The sequence below is a fragment of the Lagenorhynchus albirostris genome, chromosome 5 (assembly GCF_949774975.1).
Source record: "Lagenorhynchus albirostris chromosome 5, mLagAlb1.1, whole genome shotgun sequence".
Taxonomy (NCBI): domain Eukaryota; kingdom Metazoa; phylum Chordata; class Mammalia; order Artiodactyla; family Delphinidae; genus Lagenorhynchus; species Lagenorhynchus albirostris.
The window spans coordinates 39,524,483-39,543,219 of record NC_083099.1 but is presented as its reverse complement, the minus strand read 5'-3'; the positions used below and the strand labels follow the sequence as shown (position 1 = coordinate 39,543,219).

The 18,737-nt window shown below is 35.1% G+C and overlaps 1 protein-coding gene and 1 pseudogene across 1 annotated transcript in view; one reads left to right on the top strand and one right to left on the bottom strand.

The window, feature by feature from the left end:
* Positions 1-18,737, bottom strand: part of RSRC1 (arginine and serine rich coiled-coil 1) — a 453,481-nt gene that overhangs the window by 332,688 nt on the left and 102,056 nt on the right. Inside the window, exon 4 of the mRNA XM_060149888.1 lies at positions 214-387. Coding sequence (XP_060005871.1) covers positions 214-387 — 174 coding nt within the window. The remainder of the gene's footprint in view (positions 1-213; positions 388-18,737) is intronic.
* LOC132520763 (large ribosomal subunit protein eL39-like) lies at positions 4,161-4,351 on the top strand (annotated as a pseudogene).

Genomic DNA, 18,737 nt, shown 5'->3' with positions numbered 1-18,737 from the left:
CTAAGATTTGTTTTGTAAATATTAAATGAAAACAGGAATAGAAAGGAAGCACAGTAAAAATCTGAGGTAACTATTCTGATTTATCCTTTCTTTACTCTCTACTATATTCTCCTATTTTTTCCATCTTAGAAAAACCTCAGAAGATGAAAATTTAGTTTGATTATTGCTATGGAATCACGGAATCATCACTGCTTTAGATCTGCTTCAACTTACCCACGTTTGATGCTGTGTAATTCCTTGTCCTTGCCTTTATCCTTTTCCTTTTCTCTTTTCTCCTTATCTCTGCCTTTACGTCGTTCTCTATCCCGAGACCGACTACGTGTTCTTCTGTGACTGGACCTTTCACTGCTTCGACTATGGGAACGTGGACGTGGTCTTGATCGGGACCTACAGTAAGTAGATTTCATTATATACGTTTAGTGTACATTTTGTATTATGAAATAAAAACATCCTTAAAAATTGTCTGAAAGAAAAGGATTTAGTTTTAGTTAAGGACTCAGTTAAATAACTGTTTGAAGCAAGCATGTAAAGATGATTCTTTATGAATAAGTACTCTGTTAAATGACATGAGGGAAACATATGTGTCAGCTTTACAGGAATATAAGGTTTAGTGTTTGTTTAATCAAAAAAGTCTTAAAGTTCAAATCAAATCTTCATTACTCAAATCTCCTCAAGATAATATAACAAATCTAAATGTATATTCTAATCTGCAAGGATTAGGGTCTTCCCTATCCCTACAATCTCTACTTTCTATATTGATTCTACCTAATTTCCTATTTCTAATTGTTAGAATAAAACTATTCCTCTACTCTACTATAATCCAGCTATTCTTTGCATAAAATGAAGGACAGTATTAGGATATATTATGTGCTTTTACAAAGTAAAGATTTTTAGGGGCTTCCCTGGTGGCACGGTGGTTGGGAGTCTGCCTGCCGATGCAGGAGACATGGGCTCGTGCCCCGGTCTGGGAGGATCCCACATGCCGCGGAGCGGCCAGGCCCGTGAGCCATGGCCACTGAGCCTGCGCGTCCAGAGTCTGTGCTCTGCAGTGGGAGAGGCCACAATGGTGAGAGGCCCATGTACTGCAAAAAAAAAAAAAAAAAAAAAGATTTTTAGATCCTACCTTACAGTATTGACAAGAAAGCCTCTACCAGATTGATGATCCTATAGAAACTATAAAAAAACAACTAACTGAAGTCACTGAATAGTGACCAAAAAGAAGGCACTAACCTTAAAAAGGAACAAAATCTTACTATATACATATGCTGTTGATTTATTTAATGTAATTTCAAGCAATTAGATTATGAACCAAAAATGATGAGCAATGCCAACACTTGGAAAAAAGAAACAGCAGTAAGAAAGTTTCCCATTTTATCAGTTGCTTTTCTGAGGACAAGCCTAAGTCTGTGCCATGCAGGAGAGCTAAAACTCTAACAGAAAACTTTCAAATTTATGGCCTGAAAACCCAGAACAAAGACTCAAGGCAACCATCGCAAAATGAAAATGAAAGGGGAATCCTGGAAAAGAGTCAGTTAAAGGAGCCAAAAATTGTAGATGTAAACTCTATTCAAATCTCTGGCTGAACCCTACATCATGCATGTGAAGGGCAAACTCCAAATAGCTAAGGACGAAAGAACTGAACTAAAATTTCAACTGCCCGAAAGAGACTGAATTGTTGTAATTTTAATTCAACTAAGTTAATTCCCTGCTTTAAAAAAAAAGTAAACCAAAAAATCAATCTTCTTCAGAGGAATATAACAGAATCCAGAGTACTCAAAATATGACATTCACCATGTCCATGATAAAATACAAAATTACTAGGTATACAATGAAATATGAAAAATGTGAGAAAAGATAGTCTATACTGAACAACCCTGAGATGAGCCAGATGTTGGAGTTAGCAGGCAAGGATTTTAAAGTAGTAAGTATAACTATGCTTGTAATGAATATAATGTTAAGAAATTTTAGAAGACAAACTAGAAGTAAAAAAAAAAATTCTGTAACTGAAAAATACAATATCTGAAATTACCATTATGCTAAAAGAGATCTGAAGCAGATTGGTAGCAACAGAGGGGAAAAAAATCTGTGTACTTGAAAACAGATAAATCAAACTTTTCCCATCTGAAGAACTAAGAGGAAAAAAAGATTGTTAAAGGAAAATAAAAACAGATCCTATAAGATCTGTGTGACAACATTCAAGTGTCTAACATGTTTATTTAAACTCATAAGTAGAGAAAATAATGAGATAGAAATCAATTTCTTTTTAAGTGGTGGTCAAAATTTCCCCAAATTTAGTGAACAAAAAATGTACAGATTCTATAACTTTAGTTAACTCCAAAATAAAAATATGAAGACCATGATTAGTAAATCCATAGTCAAGCTGATGAAAACTAAAGATAAAGCGAAATCTTGAAAGTGTTCAGAGAAAAAATGGACACATTACATACAAAAGAACAATGACATGAATTACTGCTGGCTTCTCATAAGAAACAATGACGATCAGAAGACAGTGGAACAAAATTCTTAACATGGTGAAAGAAAAAAAAAATCAACCCAGAATGTTATACCCAGCAAAAATAAGTGTTCTACTTACAAAAATAAGTGTTCTACTTACTTCTGTTTTCTTGAGGGATATTTTTGCTGGGTATAAAATATCTAAAGAAGATATACAGATTACCAACAAACACATGAAAGAATGCTCAACGTCACTAATTATTAGAGAGATGCAAATCAAAACTACAATGAGGTATCATCTCACACCAGTCAGAATGGCCATCATCAAAAAATCTACAAACAATAAATGCTGGAGAGGGTATGGAGAAAAGGGAACCCTTCTGCACTGTTGGTGGGAATGTAAATTGATAGAGCCACTATGGAGAACAGTATGGAGGTTCCTTAAAAAACTAAAAATAGAACTACCATACGACCCAGCAATCCCACTACTGGGCATATACCCTGAGAAAACCATAATTCAAAGAGTCATGTACCACAATGTTCATTGCAGCTCTATTTACAATAGCCAGGACATGGAAGCAACCTAAGTGTCCATCGACAGATGAATGGATAAAGAAGATGTGGCACATACATACAATGGAATATTACTTAGCTATAAAAAGAAATGAAATTGAGTTATTTGTAGTGAGGTGGATGGACCTAGAGTCTGTCATACAGAGTGAAGTAAATCAGAAAGAGAAAAACAAATACCATATGTTAACACATATATATGGAATCTAATAAAAAAAACAAAAAATGGTTCTCATGAACCTAGAGTCAGTACAGGAATAAAGATGCCAACATAGAGAATGGACTTGAGGACACGGGGAGGGAGAAGGGTAAGCTGGGGCGAAGTGAGAGAGTAGAATTGACATACATACACTACCAAATGTAAAATAGATAGCTAGTGGGAAGCAGCTGCATAGCATGGGGAGATCAGCTTGGTGCTTTGTGACCACCTAGAGGGGTGGGATAGGGAGGATGGGAAGGAGATGCAAGAGGGAGGGGATATGGGGATATATGTGTACATGTAGCTGATTCACTTTGTTATACAGCAGAAACTAACACACCATTGTAAAGCAATTATACTCCAATAAAGATGTTAAAAAAAAGTAAATCAAAGACCTTTTTGAGATAAAGGAAAAGTAAAACATAGTCATCAATAGTTAATAATATGCATTAAAGTACGTACTAAAGTAAGTTTTTCAGGCTCAAGAGAATGATAAATGATGGAAACTTGGACCTTTAGAAAGGAAATGAAGGCCACTAGAAATGGTAAATATATGGGTAAATATAAAAAATGACTTCGCTTTAGTTAAAATACATATGTACTTAAAGTAAAAATTACAGTATTTTACTGTAGGGTTTATAATGAAAGTGGATATAGTACATATAATCTCTACAGAATAAAGTATGGAGCACGTAATTAACCTACACAGTTAGAAAGCTTTTACACTTCATGTGAACAGTGAAACAGTAACTCTAAGTACACTGAAACATACTTAAAGTACTGAATCGAAAGGGCATATATGTAATCCTTACAGTAGCCACTTAAAGAAAAAAAAAGAAATGAAATGCAAAGAAATATAGCTAAAAAGTCAAAAGATGAACTAAAAGAAAATTCTTAAAAATATTCATTAATCCAAAAGGAGGCTGGAAAGGCTCACATGTCTTCTCAGAAGACTTTCAGGATTGAGCAATTCCTGGCCAAGAAACAAAAGTAGAATTGTCCTATTCCCCAATGGATTCAGATGAAAACAAGTAATAAATTGAGTACACCTCCACAATGAGACACTGGAGAAGAACCAAGCTGGGTCTAAATCACACAAGAGATGGCACAAATATTTATGCTGTATGAAAGTCACTTACATCTTACCCTATCACTCTGAAAGCATACACTACTATCTGGACAGTTGGGTGCGTTTTATTGGGAAAATGATTTTTCTCTTTGTTTCTATGTTTCTGCACTAGTAGGTTGGTCCAGTAATAAATATGTGAGATCTTTTGTTTGAGAAGGGGAAAAAAAGCCAAAGCCTGTCCAAATAAATTAAAAAGCAACACACAACTATAAGCTATCTACAAGATATGCACTTTAAATATAGACACAGATTGAAAGTAAATGGCTAAAATTAGATATATCATGTAAACAAAAATGGCTGGAATGAATATATTAATATCAAATAAAGTATCATCCTAGACACTCAGAAACTAGGAGTATTACCCCAAATAAAAATGGATACTTCATGATGATCAAAGGGTCAGTTCAAAAGTAGAAATCATACAAAATCTTTATCGGGCCACAACAGAGTTAAATTAGAATTCAGTAACAATAAAACATACAGAAAAAAAACCAAAAGTGTAGAAATTAAATAATACACTTCTTAATAAATCATAAGTACAGTAAGAAATCACAAAAAAATTAGAAAATATTTTGAACTGAAAGGCAATAAAAATATAGCATATTTGAATTTGTGTGATGTAACTAATGCAATGCTTAGAGGGAAATTTATAGCTTTAGATGTTTATATTAGAAAAGAAGAAAAGTCTAAAACCAATTACCTAAGGTTCCATCTTAAGAAGCTAGACTAAGAAGAGCAAAGTATATCCAAAGTAAGTAGAAGAAAGGAAACATTAAAGAGCAAAAATCAATGGAATAGAAAGCAATAAAGAAAATTAACAAAGCCAAAACCTGGTTCCACAAGAATATCAACAAATTTGGTAAATCCCCAGCTAGACTGATCAAGCAAAAAGAAAACAGCAAACACAAATTACCTAAATAAATAAAGCCTGTGGATAAAGAGATCACATAAACTAGTCCTGGGTACTTAGGACATATGTAGGGCTTGAAGAGAATTATATGGATTTCACTGGTAGTATGTTCTGTCTTCTTTCATCCTTAGCTGGTTCATTCAGTGAGTGAAGAGCAATACTGTATCATTAGATCACAAACTTTTTTTTTAATATGCGATTTTGAGAAGTTACAATATTTATTGCTAGGAATGTCAACATGGGTTTATTATACTAATTTACAAAGGTTAAATTTCCTTCATTTTCTCTTTGACTACTCCCTCTCAATTTTGACACATGCTTCTTTCCACATAAAATAAAGTTTTAATTTATCAATGATTTATTGCCCTCACAGACATTATCTATTCATTTTTAATGAAATCTTTTATTACATGTGGATATGTAAAAATTTTAACAGATTATTCTAAAATCTCTGAAAAATAATCAATCAGACTAAAGTTTTCTGATTAAAAGAAAGTAATAATAATAAAAATGAAGGGGGCCTTTTTTGTGATAATCAGAGCCACTACATATACAGTATATACACACACACGTTATGTTATCTTAATTTGGTTCTACATTATGCCTCTGGCAATTACTTTTTCACTTAACCAGTGAAAATATAGTGTAACAAAAGACAAAGAGTTAAATATTAGTTTAAACTCTAACAACAAATCCCTAAGAGCTTCTTTTTTTTAAATAAAACTTTGAAGTAAGCTCATTTCTTAGTGGTTTGTTACTAAGAAAAATATACTGTTGGACAAAATGTGCAATCATTTGTGGATTACTGATAAGGTAGATTTTGGTAAAATCATGTTTTCACTGTATCTTAAAAATTAAATGTATATGCTCTTAATATACCCAAAGATACAGAAGTAGTAAGTTAAAAAATAAAGAAATTCTCATATAATGGTGTCCTCAAACAAGTTACTTCCTCTCTGGGCATCTGTTTCCTCATCTACAAAATGTTGATAATAACTACCTTTCAGGGTTATTATAAGGATTAAATAATAACACCAGGGCTTCCCTGGTGGCGCAGTGGTTGAGAGTCCGCCTGCCGATGCAGGGGACGCGGGTTCGTGCCCTGGTCCGGGAAGATCCCACATGCCGCGGAGCGGCTGGGCCTGTGAGCCATGGCCTCTGAGCCTGCGCGTCCGAAGCCTGTGCTCCGCAACGGGAGAGGCCACAACAGTGAGAGGCCCGCGTACCGCAAAAAAACAAACAAACAAATAAAATAATAACACCAGTGAATTGTGAGATAGCAGACAGGTGATTTGGGAGTAGGCAGGCAATGAGAAAGAAGTAACTGTGGGATGCGCTAATCTAAATGAATGAGTAAAATCTGATTCAAAGAATATGAAATGTTTCTCTCATACCACAGCTAATCCAGTAAAGAGAAGTATTCTGATTCTGATAGACCTTTAAAATCTTAAGGTTGGCATAAGGATTACTTAAATTTCAATATATTTCTTTTATATAGGAAGGTAAATAATAATAATCTTGGTTAAAGATTATCATCTTCTCCACAGGAAACCCTCAGCAGCCAAATACATGCATGATCTTCACCAGTTTGCTACTAACATGGAAATCGTATCACCTATCATCCAAGCCTTTGGAAAATAAAAGGGGATTTTTTTTTTTTAGAGTCCAGGAAGGCACTATAACATAAGGACAACAGGCCTAAATTGGCTTTGTCCCAGAGAAACCAGAAAGTAGGATCACTCTATCACTATCATAGCAAAGCTAAATACCACAATTAGAGGCCTTCTATCAATTACTATCTGCCTCACTCTCCCAACAGCAACTACTTTCCTAATCTCTACTCCTCCCAACTTACCCAATACCTGAAATAAACTCAATTATCTCCAAACTCATCTCATGGTTTTCCCTAACACAAAGATTCCACTGTAGAAAACATATGCCTACCACTCTCCAAAAATATTCTGCTCATTATGTCTCCATACAAGCAACACATGCCAGTCTGGAATATTCTTTTATAAATGTTGCTGATGTGCCTCAATGACCTAGACAGCAATAGCAGATCTATAATTTAAGTTACCCATGATGTCAAATTGAAAGAAAGTAATAAGTTTTAAAATATCACAGCAATGTCTTAATATTGATTATTTCAATTCTCATATTGTAGACCTCAACTTCGTTTATAGGCTATAAGAAGCAAAAAATGACTCTGAAGAGAATAGGGAAAAGATAGCAAAGCCAAAACACAGTTTTTGCAACATTATTAAAGGCTGTAAAAAGGACCACAAAATCAAATACAGATTTTAAATGAATTAAGCTGCTGACTTCTTTTCAGTCATGAGAATTACTTCAAACAATTCTGAGTAAAACTCACTTCCTAGACTATGAACAACCCCATTTACTTTATTAAGTAAATTTAATTACATATTTGAAGGCTCTCCACTAAGAACAAAGTAAAGAGTAAAGAGATTTCCTACTCTGACCAGACAAACAAAAAAGTCAAAGAAACTATACTAAAATTTAGAATGTTATTTTTCCCTCATTCCTTAAATAAATATGTTTCTGATAAATCACTCTAGAAGTCTCTAGAGTACCAAAGCCAATATGGAGATATATTATAAGCAAAGAAACATTTGATAAAAAATGTGGCACTCTAGAACACACAATATATAAGCAATAAATGGACAGCAAGATGTCCTATTATACCAGATAAATGCTTTCAATATCTACAGAATAGGAAGAATCACCATAACATCCCTGAATAAAATGAATTACTGCCCTCAAAAACCAATTTGTCAAGTTTCTTAATTGGCTAATAAGTTCTAAACACATGTAATCAAAATAAATATCCTAATATTTTATCTTTCAAAAACAATAACTACAATACTTCAAATAGTCTCTTAAGTAGAGTACTATAAAATAAAGACTACATTTACCATAAAACAAAACTACAATTAAAATTATACTTAATATTCTTACATTGAATAAACTAACATGGATTCTATGTCAAGATGACATTTTGAACTCACACATCTACTTTTGTCGCCAACCGAAATTGAACTAAAACCATAACAACAGGGGGATTTTTTAAAAGGACCTACACTCTAGGACAGAGATACACTTTTTTTTTTTTTTTTTTTTTTTTTCCAGAGATACACTTTTGAAAAGGGAAGTGTCCACTGGTAGCTTGGTGGTGAAAGAAAACTAAAAATCAAGGGGCTGAAGCTCAGGGCTCTGTAAAAACAAGATGACATCAAAGGATCTGAAAACAGACCTGGCTTTTCCCATAGTTTCCCATTTATTAAAGAAACTCCACCTCACTGAATTAATAATAGTGCAGTGTCATTCAAGAAATCTTACAAGTCACCCAAAACCTTCAGTCCATCAATTGAATTTTCTGTTACTGCCAACCCAGGAAAATTCTGAACATTATCATGAACAACAACAAAAAAGAATCTAGGGAATTCCCTGGAAGACCAGTAGTTAGGACTCCAGCTCTCACTGCCAAGGGATCAGGTTCAATCCCTGGCCAGGGAACTAAGATCCTGAGAGCTGCACTGCATGGCCAAAAAAAATAAAAATGAATCTATCATCCATACAAAGCAACTATGAGAAATGAATCAAAGTTGGAACCAAATTTGTCAGGTGATACAAATACACAACACAAAAAGTGAAGAAGAGACTATAAAATAACATTCCAACATTAATTAAACACAGCATATAATAAGAAACATAGGCATTACTGATAAAAGAGCCAAGAAAAAGAAACTTTAAAAAAAAGTAATTAAACACAAAAATAAACAAGTGGGACCTAATGAAACTTAAAAGCTTTTGCACAGCAAAGGAAACCATAAACAAAACAAAAAGACAACCCTCAGAATGGGAGAAAATATTTGCAAATGCAACAACAGACAAAGGATTAATCTCCAAAATTACTGAGCTCAATATCAAAATAACAAACAACCCAATCAAAAAATGGGCAGAAGATCTAAACAGACATGTCTCCAAAGAAGACATACAGATCACTAAAAAACACATGAAAAGATGCTCAACGTCACTAGTTATTACAGAAATGCAAATCAAAACTACAATGAGGTATCACCTTATGCTGGTCAGAATGGCCATCATCAAAATATCTACAAACAATAAGTGCTGGAGAGGGTGTGGAGAAAAGGGAACCCTCTTGCACTGTTGGTGGGAATGTAAATTGGTACAGCCACTATGGAGAACAGTATGGAGGTTCCTTAAAAACCTACAAATAGGGCTTCCACGGTGGCGCAGCGGTTGAGAGTCCACCTGCCGATGTAGAGGACACGGGTTCGTGCCCTGGTCTGGGAAGATTCCACATGCCGCGGAGCGGCTGGGCCCGTGAGCCATGGCCACTGAGCCTGCGCGTCCGGAGCCTGTGTTCCGCAACGGGAGAAGCCACAACAGTGAGAGGCCCGCGTACCGTGAAAAAAAAAAAAAAAAAACTAAAAATAGAGCTACCATATGATCCAGCAATCCCACTCCTGGGCATATATCCAGAGAAAACCATAATTCAAAAGAGACATGTACCCCAATGTTCACTGCAGCACTATCTACAATAGTCAGGACATGGAAGCAACCTAAATGTCCATCAACAGAGGAATGGATAAAGAATATGTGGTACATATATACAGTGGAATATCACTCAGCCATAAAAAAGAATGAAATAATGCCACTTGCAGCAACATGGATGGACCTAGAGATTGTCACACTGAGTGAAGTCAGACAGAGAAAGACAAATATCATATGAAATCACTTATATGTGGAATCTAAAAAAATGGTATAAATGAACTTATGTACAAAACAGAAACAGAGTTACAGACGTAGAAACCAAAGTTATGATTACCGGGGGTAAGGGGGGGATAAATTGGGAGATTTAGACTGACATATACACATTACTATATATAAAATAGGTAACTAATAAGGACCTACTGTATAGCACAGGGAACTCTACTCAATACTCTATAATGGCCTGTATGGGAAAAGAATCTAAAAAAGAGTGGATATATGTATAACTGTTTCACTTGGCTGTACACCTGAAACTAACACAACATTGTAAATCAACTATACTCCAATAAAAAAATTTTTAATTAATTATTTATTTTTGGCTGCGTTGGGTCTTCGTTGCTGCACGCGGGCTTTCTCTAGTTGCTGCGAGCGGGGGCTACTCTTCGTTGCAGTGCACAGGCTTCTCACTGTGGTGGCTTCTCTTGTGGCAGAGCACGGGCTTAGGTGCGCAGGCTCAGTAGTTGTGGCTTGTGGGCTGTAGAGCGCAGGCTCAGTAGTTGTGGCACACAGGCTTCATTGCTCTGTGGCATGTGGGATATTCCCAGACCAGGGATCAAACGTGTCCCCTGCATTGGCAGGTGGATTCTTAACCACTGCGCCACCAGGGAAGTCCCCCCAAAATTTTTTTAAATACAATAAAAGTAGCAGAAAGGACAAGAAGTAAGTAATAGACAAGGCAGACAACGAACATCAAACCTCACTAAGGCTCCAGAAGAAGAAAAAACAAGGTAAGAGAACTAATATTACAATCATAATCCAAAGACACTTTTGGAACTAAAAGAATCTACATGTAGAAAGGATCCACTGTATATATGGGGAAATGGATTAACCACAATCAACTCTGAGATAGATCCTGATGAAGTTACTGCACATTAATGATAAAGGAAAAAGAACACTGATCAAGTTGATATAAAGAAAGTCAAGTTGGCATCAGTCTGCTCAACTGTGAGATACACAACAAAAAACTGGCTTTAATTTTCCTTGAGGAGCTCAAGGGGGAAAACGTGTGCTCACAATGTTACACCTAGTTAAGCTATCCTTAACTACTAAAACTACAAGAAAAAAAAGTGACAAAAGTACTTATTTATGTTAGACTTACTAAAGTCAAGGACATGCTACAATTTCTAGGTTAAGCACTCAAAGTAAAATTAAAAGAAACTAAGCTAAGGAGGTGGGAGAGGGATGGATTGGGAGTTTGGGATTAGCAGATGCAAACTGATATTATATATAATGGATAAACAACAAGGTCCTACTGTATAGCACAGGGAACTGTATTCAATATCCTGTGATAAGCCCTAATGGAATAGAATATGAAAAAGAATATATATATGTATAACTGAGTCACTTTACTGTACAGCAGTCATTAACACAACACTGTAATTCATCTATACTTCAATAAAAACAAAAAAAGAAAGTAAGCTAACAAGCTAATAAAAGTAATCCAAAGAAGGTAAGAAAGTAGAAAAAAGAAAAAAATGGATTGGACATATAGAAAACAAAGAATAAGATGGAAGATTTAAATCCAAATATAACAGGAATCAATAAACATAAATAGACTAAATGATACAATTGAGGGAAAAAGACTGTCAGACTAAAAAAAAAACTATAGCGAGTTTTCAAAATGAACATGTTAAATATAAAAACAGAAAGTTTGAAAGTAAAAGAAAAGAAAAAGATATCATACAAGCACTAACAAAAAGATGGTGAAATTACATCAACATTATACATGATCTGAAACATCATTTCAAAGTAAGAAATATTTCTAGAAATAGAGACTTTCATGAAAAGGTCACTCCAAAAAGAATATAAAACTATCCTGAATTTGCATACACTTATTTACAGAGCCTCAAAATATATAAAGCAGAAGCTGGTAGAACTTGATGAAAAACAGACAAATTTACAATCAAGAGCTATCTGTGAGCTCTCTTAGTAACTGATAAAATAAGCAGGTTTTAAATGGAAAAAAAAAAGTAAAGATATAGAAGATTAGAACAAATGGTTAAATTCACCTATTTAACCTTTTTAATCAAGTGTATCTGTAATATTTCCTAAAATAAATCTTATGATGGGCCATAAAGCTAATCTCAACACATTTCAAAGTTGAAAGGTCTTTCAGATTATGTTCTCTAACTACAGTGAAGAAAATAAGAAAAATAAAGGACAACTAGAAAAGCCTCCAAATGTTTGGAAATTAAGTAACATATTTCTATATAACCCATGGGAAAGATGAAGTCACAGTTTTATTTAAACTGAATGAAAACTAAAATATGGCACATCAAAAATGTGTAGGCTATGGGCTTCCCTGGTGGCGCAGTGGTTGAGAGTCCGCCTGCCGATGCAGGGAACACGGGTTCATGCACTGGTCTGGGAAGATCCCACATGCCACGGAGCAGCTGGGCCCCGTGAGCCGTGGCCGCTGAGCCTGCACATCCGGAGCCTGTGCTCCGTGATGGGAGAGGCCTCAACACTGAGAGGCCCGTGTACCGCAAAAAAAAAAAAAATGTGTAAGCTATAGCTAAAGTACAGTGAAGAGGAAAATTTGTAGCACTGAATACACATATTAGAAAAGAATAAAAGCTAAAATAAATGATCTAAGCTTCCATCTCAAGGAGCTACAAAAAGAATAGAAAACTATACTCAAAGAAGGTAAAAGGAAAGAAATAAAGAAAAAAATTTTTAAAATAATGAATCAGAAGATCAAGAAAGACAAAGTTAATTCTTAGAGAAGATTAGTAAAATTGATAAACCCCTGGTGGAAATGACAAAGAAAAATACAGAAATCATAAATAAAATAATCAATTTTGCAGTTAAATGGCCTTTTGCCCATAGGGGTTAAAGGCCATGGGAATACCCCTCCCACCATAAACAAGTAGAAAAGAAAACAAAATGTATTTAACAACTTTGTCAGACATCGGACAATTGGCAGCACAGAAGTGTAATTCCCCAAGAAAAGGGAAACAAAAAAGGGAACCCTAGGATTGTCCCGGCTTACTGCCTTGGGGAAGTTTCCAAGCCACAGAGCAAGGAGAGGGAACTCGAAGCTTCATAGACTCGCTGAGTTAGGGAGACAGAGACAGACCTTCAAGGAAGCCAAGGTGCTAGACTTTGTAAGGCATTATACCAAACTGAAGGAAGTTGGACAGAGACAGGGATCCAGAAATCTGCAGAGGCTCTCTAGATCTTTGACAAGTTCCAGTCTACAAATATGTGAAATGAAATTCCAAGGGACCAGGGAAAAATACACTGGACAGCAACAGAAATCCAGAATAACACATTGGGGAGAAGTAGTGTTCTACCTGCCAGAGTTGAGACACTTTGTACATAAGATATTGTAAAGAGTCAAGTATTAATTCTGGAGCTAAATTAGCCATAGAGTAAAGGTATTCTGGATCCATCCTAATAACAAAGCTTAAAAGTAAGCCTTGATATTGACAAAATACTACCTGATGAAGATAGATCATGGCTACATGAGGGTTTATTATACTATTCTCTGTTTTAATGAATGCTTAAAATTCTCCATGCAAAGGCTAAAAAAATTATTTGAAACTTCATTTATAAGTCTGTTATTTGAAACACATAAAAATCACTATGGCTTTTCAATCCAATTCACAGAAGCCTATTGACAGAAAATACCTTAAACCTTGTATTAAAAGACTATTTCAAATATACCCAACAACAAAATGCTATTTCTTTGGGGGAAAAAACACACATTCTGAATTTTAACTAAGATAAATTAAGTGGGTTAATACTCTTCAGCTTTGGTCAATACTTGATCCTATATCTACTTTAGAGAAATCTATCTGGATCAGTAAAGTTGCCAAGTGTTTTAAACTGCAAAACCAAGGTTAACTGTCCTCACTAGGGGCAGAGGATGAAGCCTCTAGTTGCTATAGACCAAGTGTTTGTAAACAGGGTTTGTTTGTATATTTCTGACACAGTAATTCCCTATTCATAGTGTCCTAACTGAAGAAGAATCTTTCTTATCAAAATTTCAGATACACTTACTTGGACCTAAAACTTGCATCAAGTTTTACAACTGAATTATCAGAATTCAAAGCTGGTAAATAAAAATCAAAGCCAATCCTGCATTTATTTGATACTTAATGCTCTAAAATATGCAAAATAATATACTTGTTTAGTGTATCTCTTTAGCAAAATGCTGTAGGGCACAATATTTGCCCCTATTATTACTAAGGACTTCTACATGATAAGAAGTATGTCAGCTATATTCATCTATTTTATCTCTTTTAATTCTCCAGAGTATTTAAACATATAGTTGTTACTGTCATCACCTTTTGGTGTTTGGTGGGAATTTTTTTTCTTGCTTTGGGGGCAGGCAAGTTGGGCTATTTTTTTGGTTTGGTTTGGTTTTTGCTTTGAGAAAACTGAACTCTGGAAAGTTCAGAGGCCACAGAACCAATGTGTGATAGAGCTGAAATCTGAACCGACATTTGTCCACGTCCTTTCAACTACAGCCCACTGCCAGTAAGATCTGACTGCAGTATCATTTTCCAATAAAACCTATAAAAAAGAAAATAAATATCTATACAGATTCATTTCTAAAACATTATCAAAAGATTTAACCCCACCTTATTATAAGCAGATCCAGTCAACTAAATATCTTGGAATTCTCATGTCAATCTTCAAAAATGCCCCATCATCATCTCTAGTCCCCCCATTTTTAAGAGAAGATATTAAAAGGTAGAATTGGGAAGAAAAAAAAGCAAAAAAAAAAAATATATATATATACGCAGAATGCCAATGCCTCCCCTGCTAAAAAAGCATATAACCCACCCACTGTGGCAAAGGTTAAGTCATTTAGTCAAGTTCAAAGATCTTCAAAGACTTCTCAGATCCAGATAAGCCCATATGTTACCAAAATTCTGTGAAAAAGCCATTACTTTCCAATCTGCTGCTCATGTTTAAGATACAGAACACACAGATGCTTGGCATCACTCATCAGTCTTCCTAAATTTTCACACCAGATAATCAAGATCCACCAATAACTCTACTGTCTAAAAGTCCTAGAAATGTCTTTATTCCATCAGTGCTTGGTTCACTTGTTAAATCTGAAAGTAACCATAAAAGACCATTCAGTTACTGTACAATAAGTGTTAATTTGCTAATTTCTTCACAGGTAATCAATTAAAATGTAAAATATTGGATAAAATTAGTTGCACTAAATTTAACAGCTGCTCCATGAGCATAATTAGTTTCACAAGGGCCATATGTATTCTGAACAGAGACAGAGTTGAAACAAACAGACAGATTTTAAGTAAGTTTGAGAAAATCTGCATTTAATTAGCAGGTGGGCACTACAACTGCATAACGTTTTTATACATTTATATTTATGAAGTGACAGAAGATCTAAAGGCTTTTAAAATGGCGTTTATTGTTTGAATGGGAACTGTTTTGCTGCATGCTAAAGTGATTTAAATCCTTATAGTTCTGCTTTGAAAAAAATCATAAATGGTGAAAGAAAACATGTGGAAAACTGTAAAACTAGAAAGAATTTGCGACAAAAAACAGATACACATACCATAACTAAAAGGAAACTACACTTAATTAAATGTACACTACATCTGGAATATCAGCCTAATAAAACGTGAAACTATTAATTTTCATTGTTCTAAAGGAAATGAGGTCAGTGTCATTTAATAATTCCTCCAATTACATTGGACTAACTCATTGGACTGTATGTTCTGGATACCATCTAATCTTAAAATGCTATATACTTTACAATATCCTTAAGTCAAACTTTTTAAATAAAGACATTTAAATTACAAAGGAGTAAAAGAATACAATCAGCAAATGAAATTCTTTAGCAGCTGGTAGCTACCAGCATTATATTTTAAACCTTATAACTTTTGGATGAGGTTTTTCATGGTTGCCCATAATAAGTATGAGATCACACTTGTTAGTTCTTATTAGCACTAAAATCACCACTTTAAATATAGAAGTAGAATATATAATTTAAAAAATTAAAATGATGTTTGCCTGGCCAATAATTTCATTGGTAGGCTATATTTATCATTTCAAGTTTTAAATGTACAAAAATAAGGTATTTTTTCAAAGGTGAAGTTTTTTTTTAATAAATTTATTTTTTAATTTATTTATTTTTGGCTGCATTGGATCGTCATTGCTGTGTGCGGGCTTTCTCTAGTTGCAGCAAGCGGCGGCTACTCTTCGTTGCAGTACATGGGCTTCTCACTGCAGTGGTTTCCCTTGTTGCGGAGCACAGGCTCTAGGCGTGCAGGCTTCAGTGGTTGTGGCACATGGGCTCAGCAGTTGTGGTTCGCAGGCTCTAGAGCACAGGCTCAGTAATTGTGGCGCATGGGCTCAGCTGCTCCGCGGCATGTGGGATCTTCCCAGACCAGGGCTCAAACCCATGTCCCCTGCATTGGCAGGTAGATTCTTAACCATTGCATCACCAGGGAAGTCCCTGAAGTGTTTTTAATCATCCTTAATTAAAAGAGCAATAATATTTGTAAGAGAAAATGATAATTTTCCAAACTAAAATAGAACAATGAAGCAAATTCCTGCATTGCCTGTATGTGCTGGGGAGAGTTAGAGAGGAAAGTACTTGCTTCTCAACTGAGTAAACTAGGACCTTAAATTTTACTTTCTTCACCTAGCTAAATAATGTAGCATTCCATTTAGGTATCAAAGACACTAAACTTCAAAATTTTCTTTCATTTGAAATAAGGCTGTTTTGCACAAATTTAAATTACTAAACATGGATTTTAATTTTGTCATCCTATTTTTGGAAATAAAAAAATATCAACTTAACACACTTTCTAATTTGCAAAAGTTAAATCTGTACATGAAAATTTTTAAGTGTTCGTGGAATCCCTGTATCAAACAAATTTTTTAAGCAATAAACATAATCGTAAAATATAACTGATAACTTTGTGTTTATAATTAACATTAATAATAATTAATTTATGTTCAAAAATAAAAGAGGAAAAAATACAGATCACTCTACCTCACGATAATTAAAGGTTTTTTTTTTTTTTTTTTTTTTTTTTTTGCAGTACGCGGGCCTCTCACTGCTGTGGCCTCTCCTGTTGCGGAGCACAGGCTCCGGACGCGCAGGCTCAGCGGCCATGGCTCACGGGCCCAGCCGCTCCGCCGCATGTGGGATCTTCCCGGACCGGGGCACGAACCCACGTCCCCTGCATCAGCAGGCAGGCTCTCAACCACTGCGCCACCAGGGAAGCCCTAAAGGTTTTTTAAATTAAAATTTCCTTTAAAAGATTTCTTCCTTATTCACAATATATAAAAACTAATAGGAAGAAAAATCTTACTATCCTTTTATTAGATAGCAAATTCTATTATTATAAAGCTGAAAGAACTTAAGACACTAAACAGTTTAGTTCTAAGTTATTTACTAAAAATGTTTTTTAAAACTTATTTTTAAAAAGCCTCAAGCAATTTGCTGCAAGACTTCATTCAATGCAACTACATGAAATAAATTTAAGAGGGACAGACTGAGAGTTTACAAATCAGATTGCACTCTGCTGCCTTTAAGTTAGATTTCCAATTCCCTTGTTTTCTGCTTCTCTTCCAAATCTGTGAAAAAGTCCTAAATTGCTTATGTCAATATTTTAACTGCCAAACAAAGGCTTATTTAATGGTAATATCAAAGAAAGCAAGACACCTAGGGCATGAAACTTATCTCAATGGTCACCATATTTTATAAACAGGATCTGGGAATTCCCTGGCAGTACAGTGGTTAGGACATGGTGCTTTCACTGCAGAGGGCCCAGGTTCAATCCCTTGTCGGGGAACTAAGATCCCACAAGCCACGCAGCGTGGCCAAAAACTAAATAAATAAAAAATTAAGAACAGGATCAAGAAAATACAACCAGCATTATTGTATTTTGTACTGTATTGTATGCTCAGTTACAAGAAGCAAGAATATCTGAAATCAAGGCGTATGTTTATTTCTTGATTTGGTGTCAGTACTTTAAAAATAATCCTAGGGCTTCCTTGGTGGCGCAGTGGTTGAGAGTCTGCCTGCCGATGCAGGGGACACGGGTTCGTGCCCCGGTCCGGGAAGATCCCCCATGCCGCGGAGCGGCTGGACCTGTGAGCCATGGCCGCTGAGCCTGTGCTCCGCAATGGGAGAGACCACAACAGTGAGAGGCCCGCGTAATGCAAAAAATAATAATAATAATAATAATAATAATCCTAGTGGGGGTTCCCCTCCCCCACAATAAACAGTATAATAGGAAACAAAGGAGTTTTTTTAGAAAGAGATAGAGTCTATGTCTTTAAGGTGTTGTTCCAAGATACAAGAAGAAACAAAGGCAAGGTAGAAATGTAAAAGGACATCTATAGTTAATTGAAAATTCGAAAGTCATACATTTTCCTGGTTTTCCCTCTGGATCTTTATCCTGCATGTTCCCAAAGTGATCTGATAAAGGTATTCTCAAATTCAAGTTCAAGATGTGGTATAAATAATTGATTGCATACTATTGGAAATAGCATCAACAAGAAAAAAATGTAAACCTAAAAGTGATACCCCATCTCAATAGTACCTAGCATGTGTGGCTTTTTATAAACGATAAAACCAAAAAGAGATTTTTAGGCTCAAACTTATAAATTATCATTTTACTTTTTACTTTTATATAACTCCTTTTGTTTTCAAAGGTCCTTGA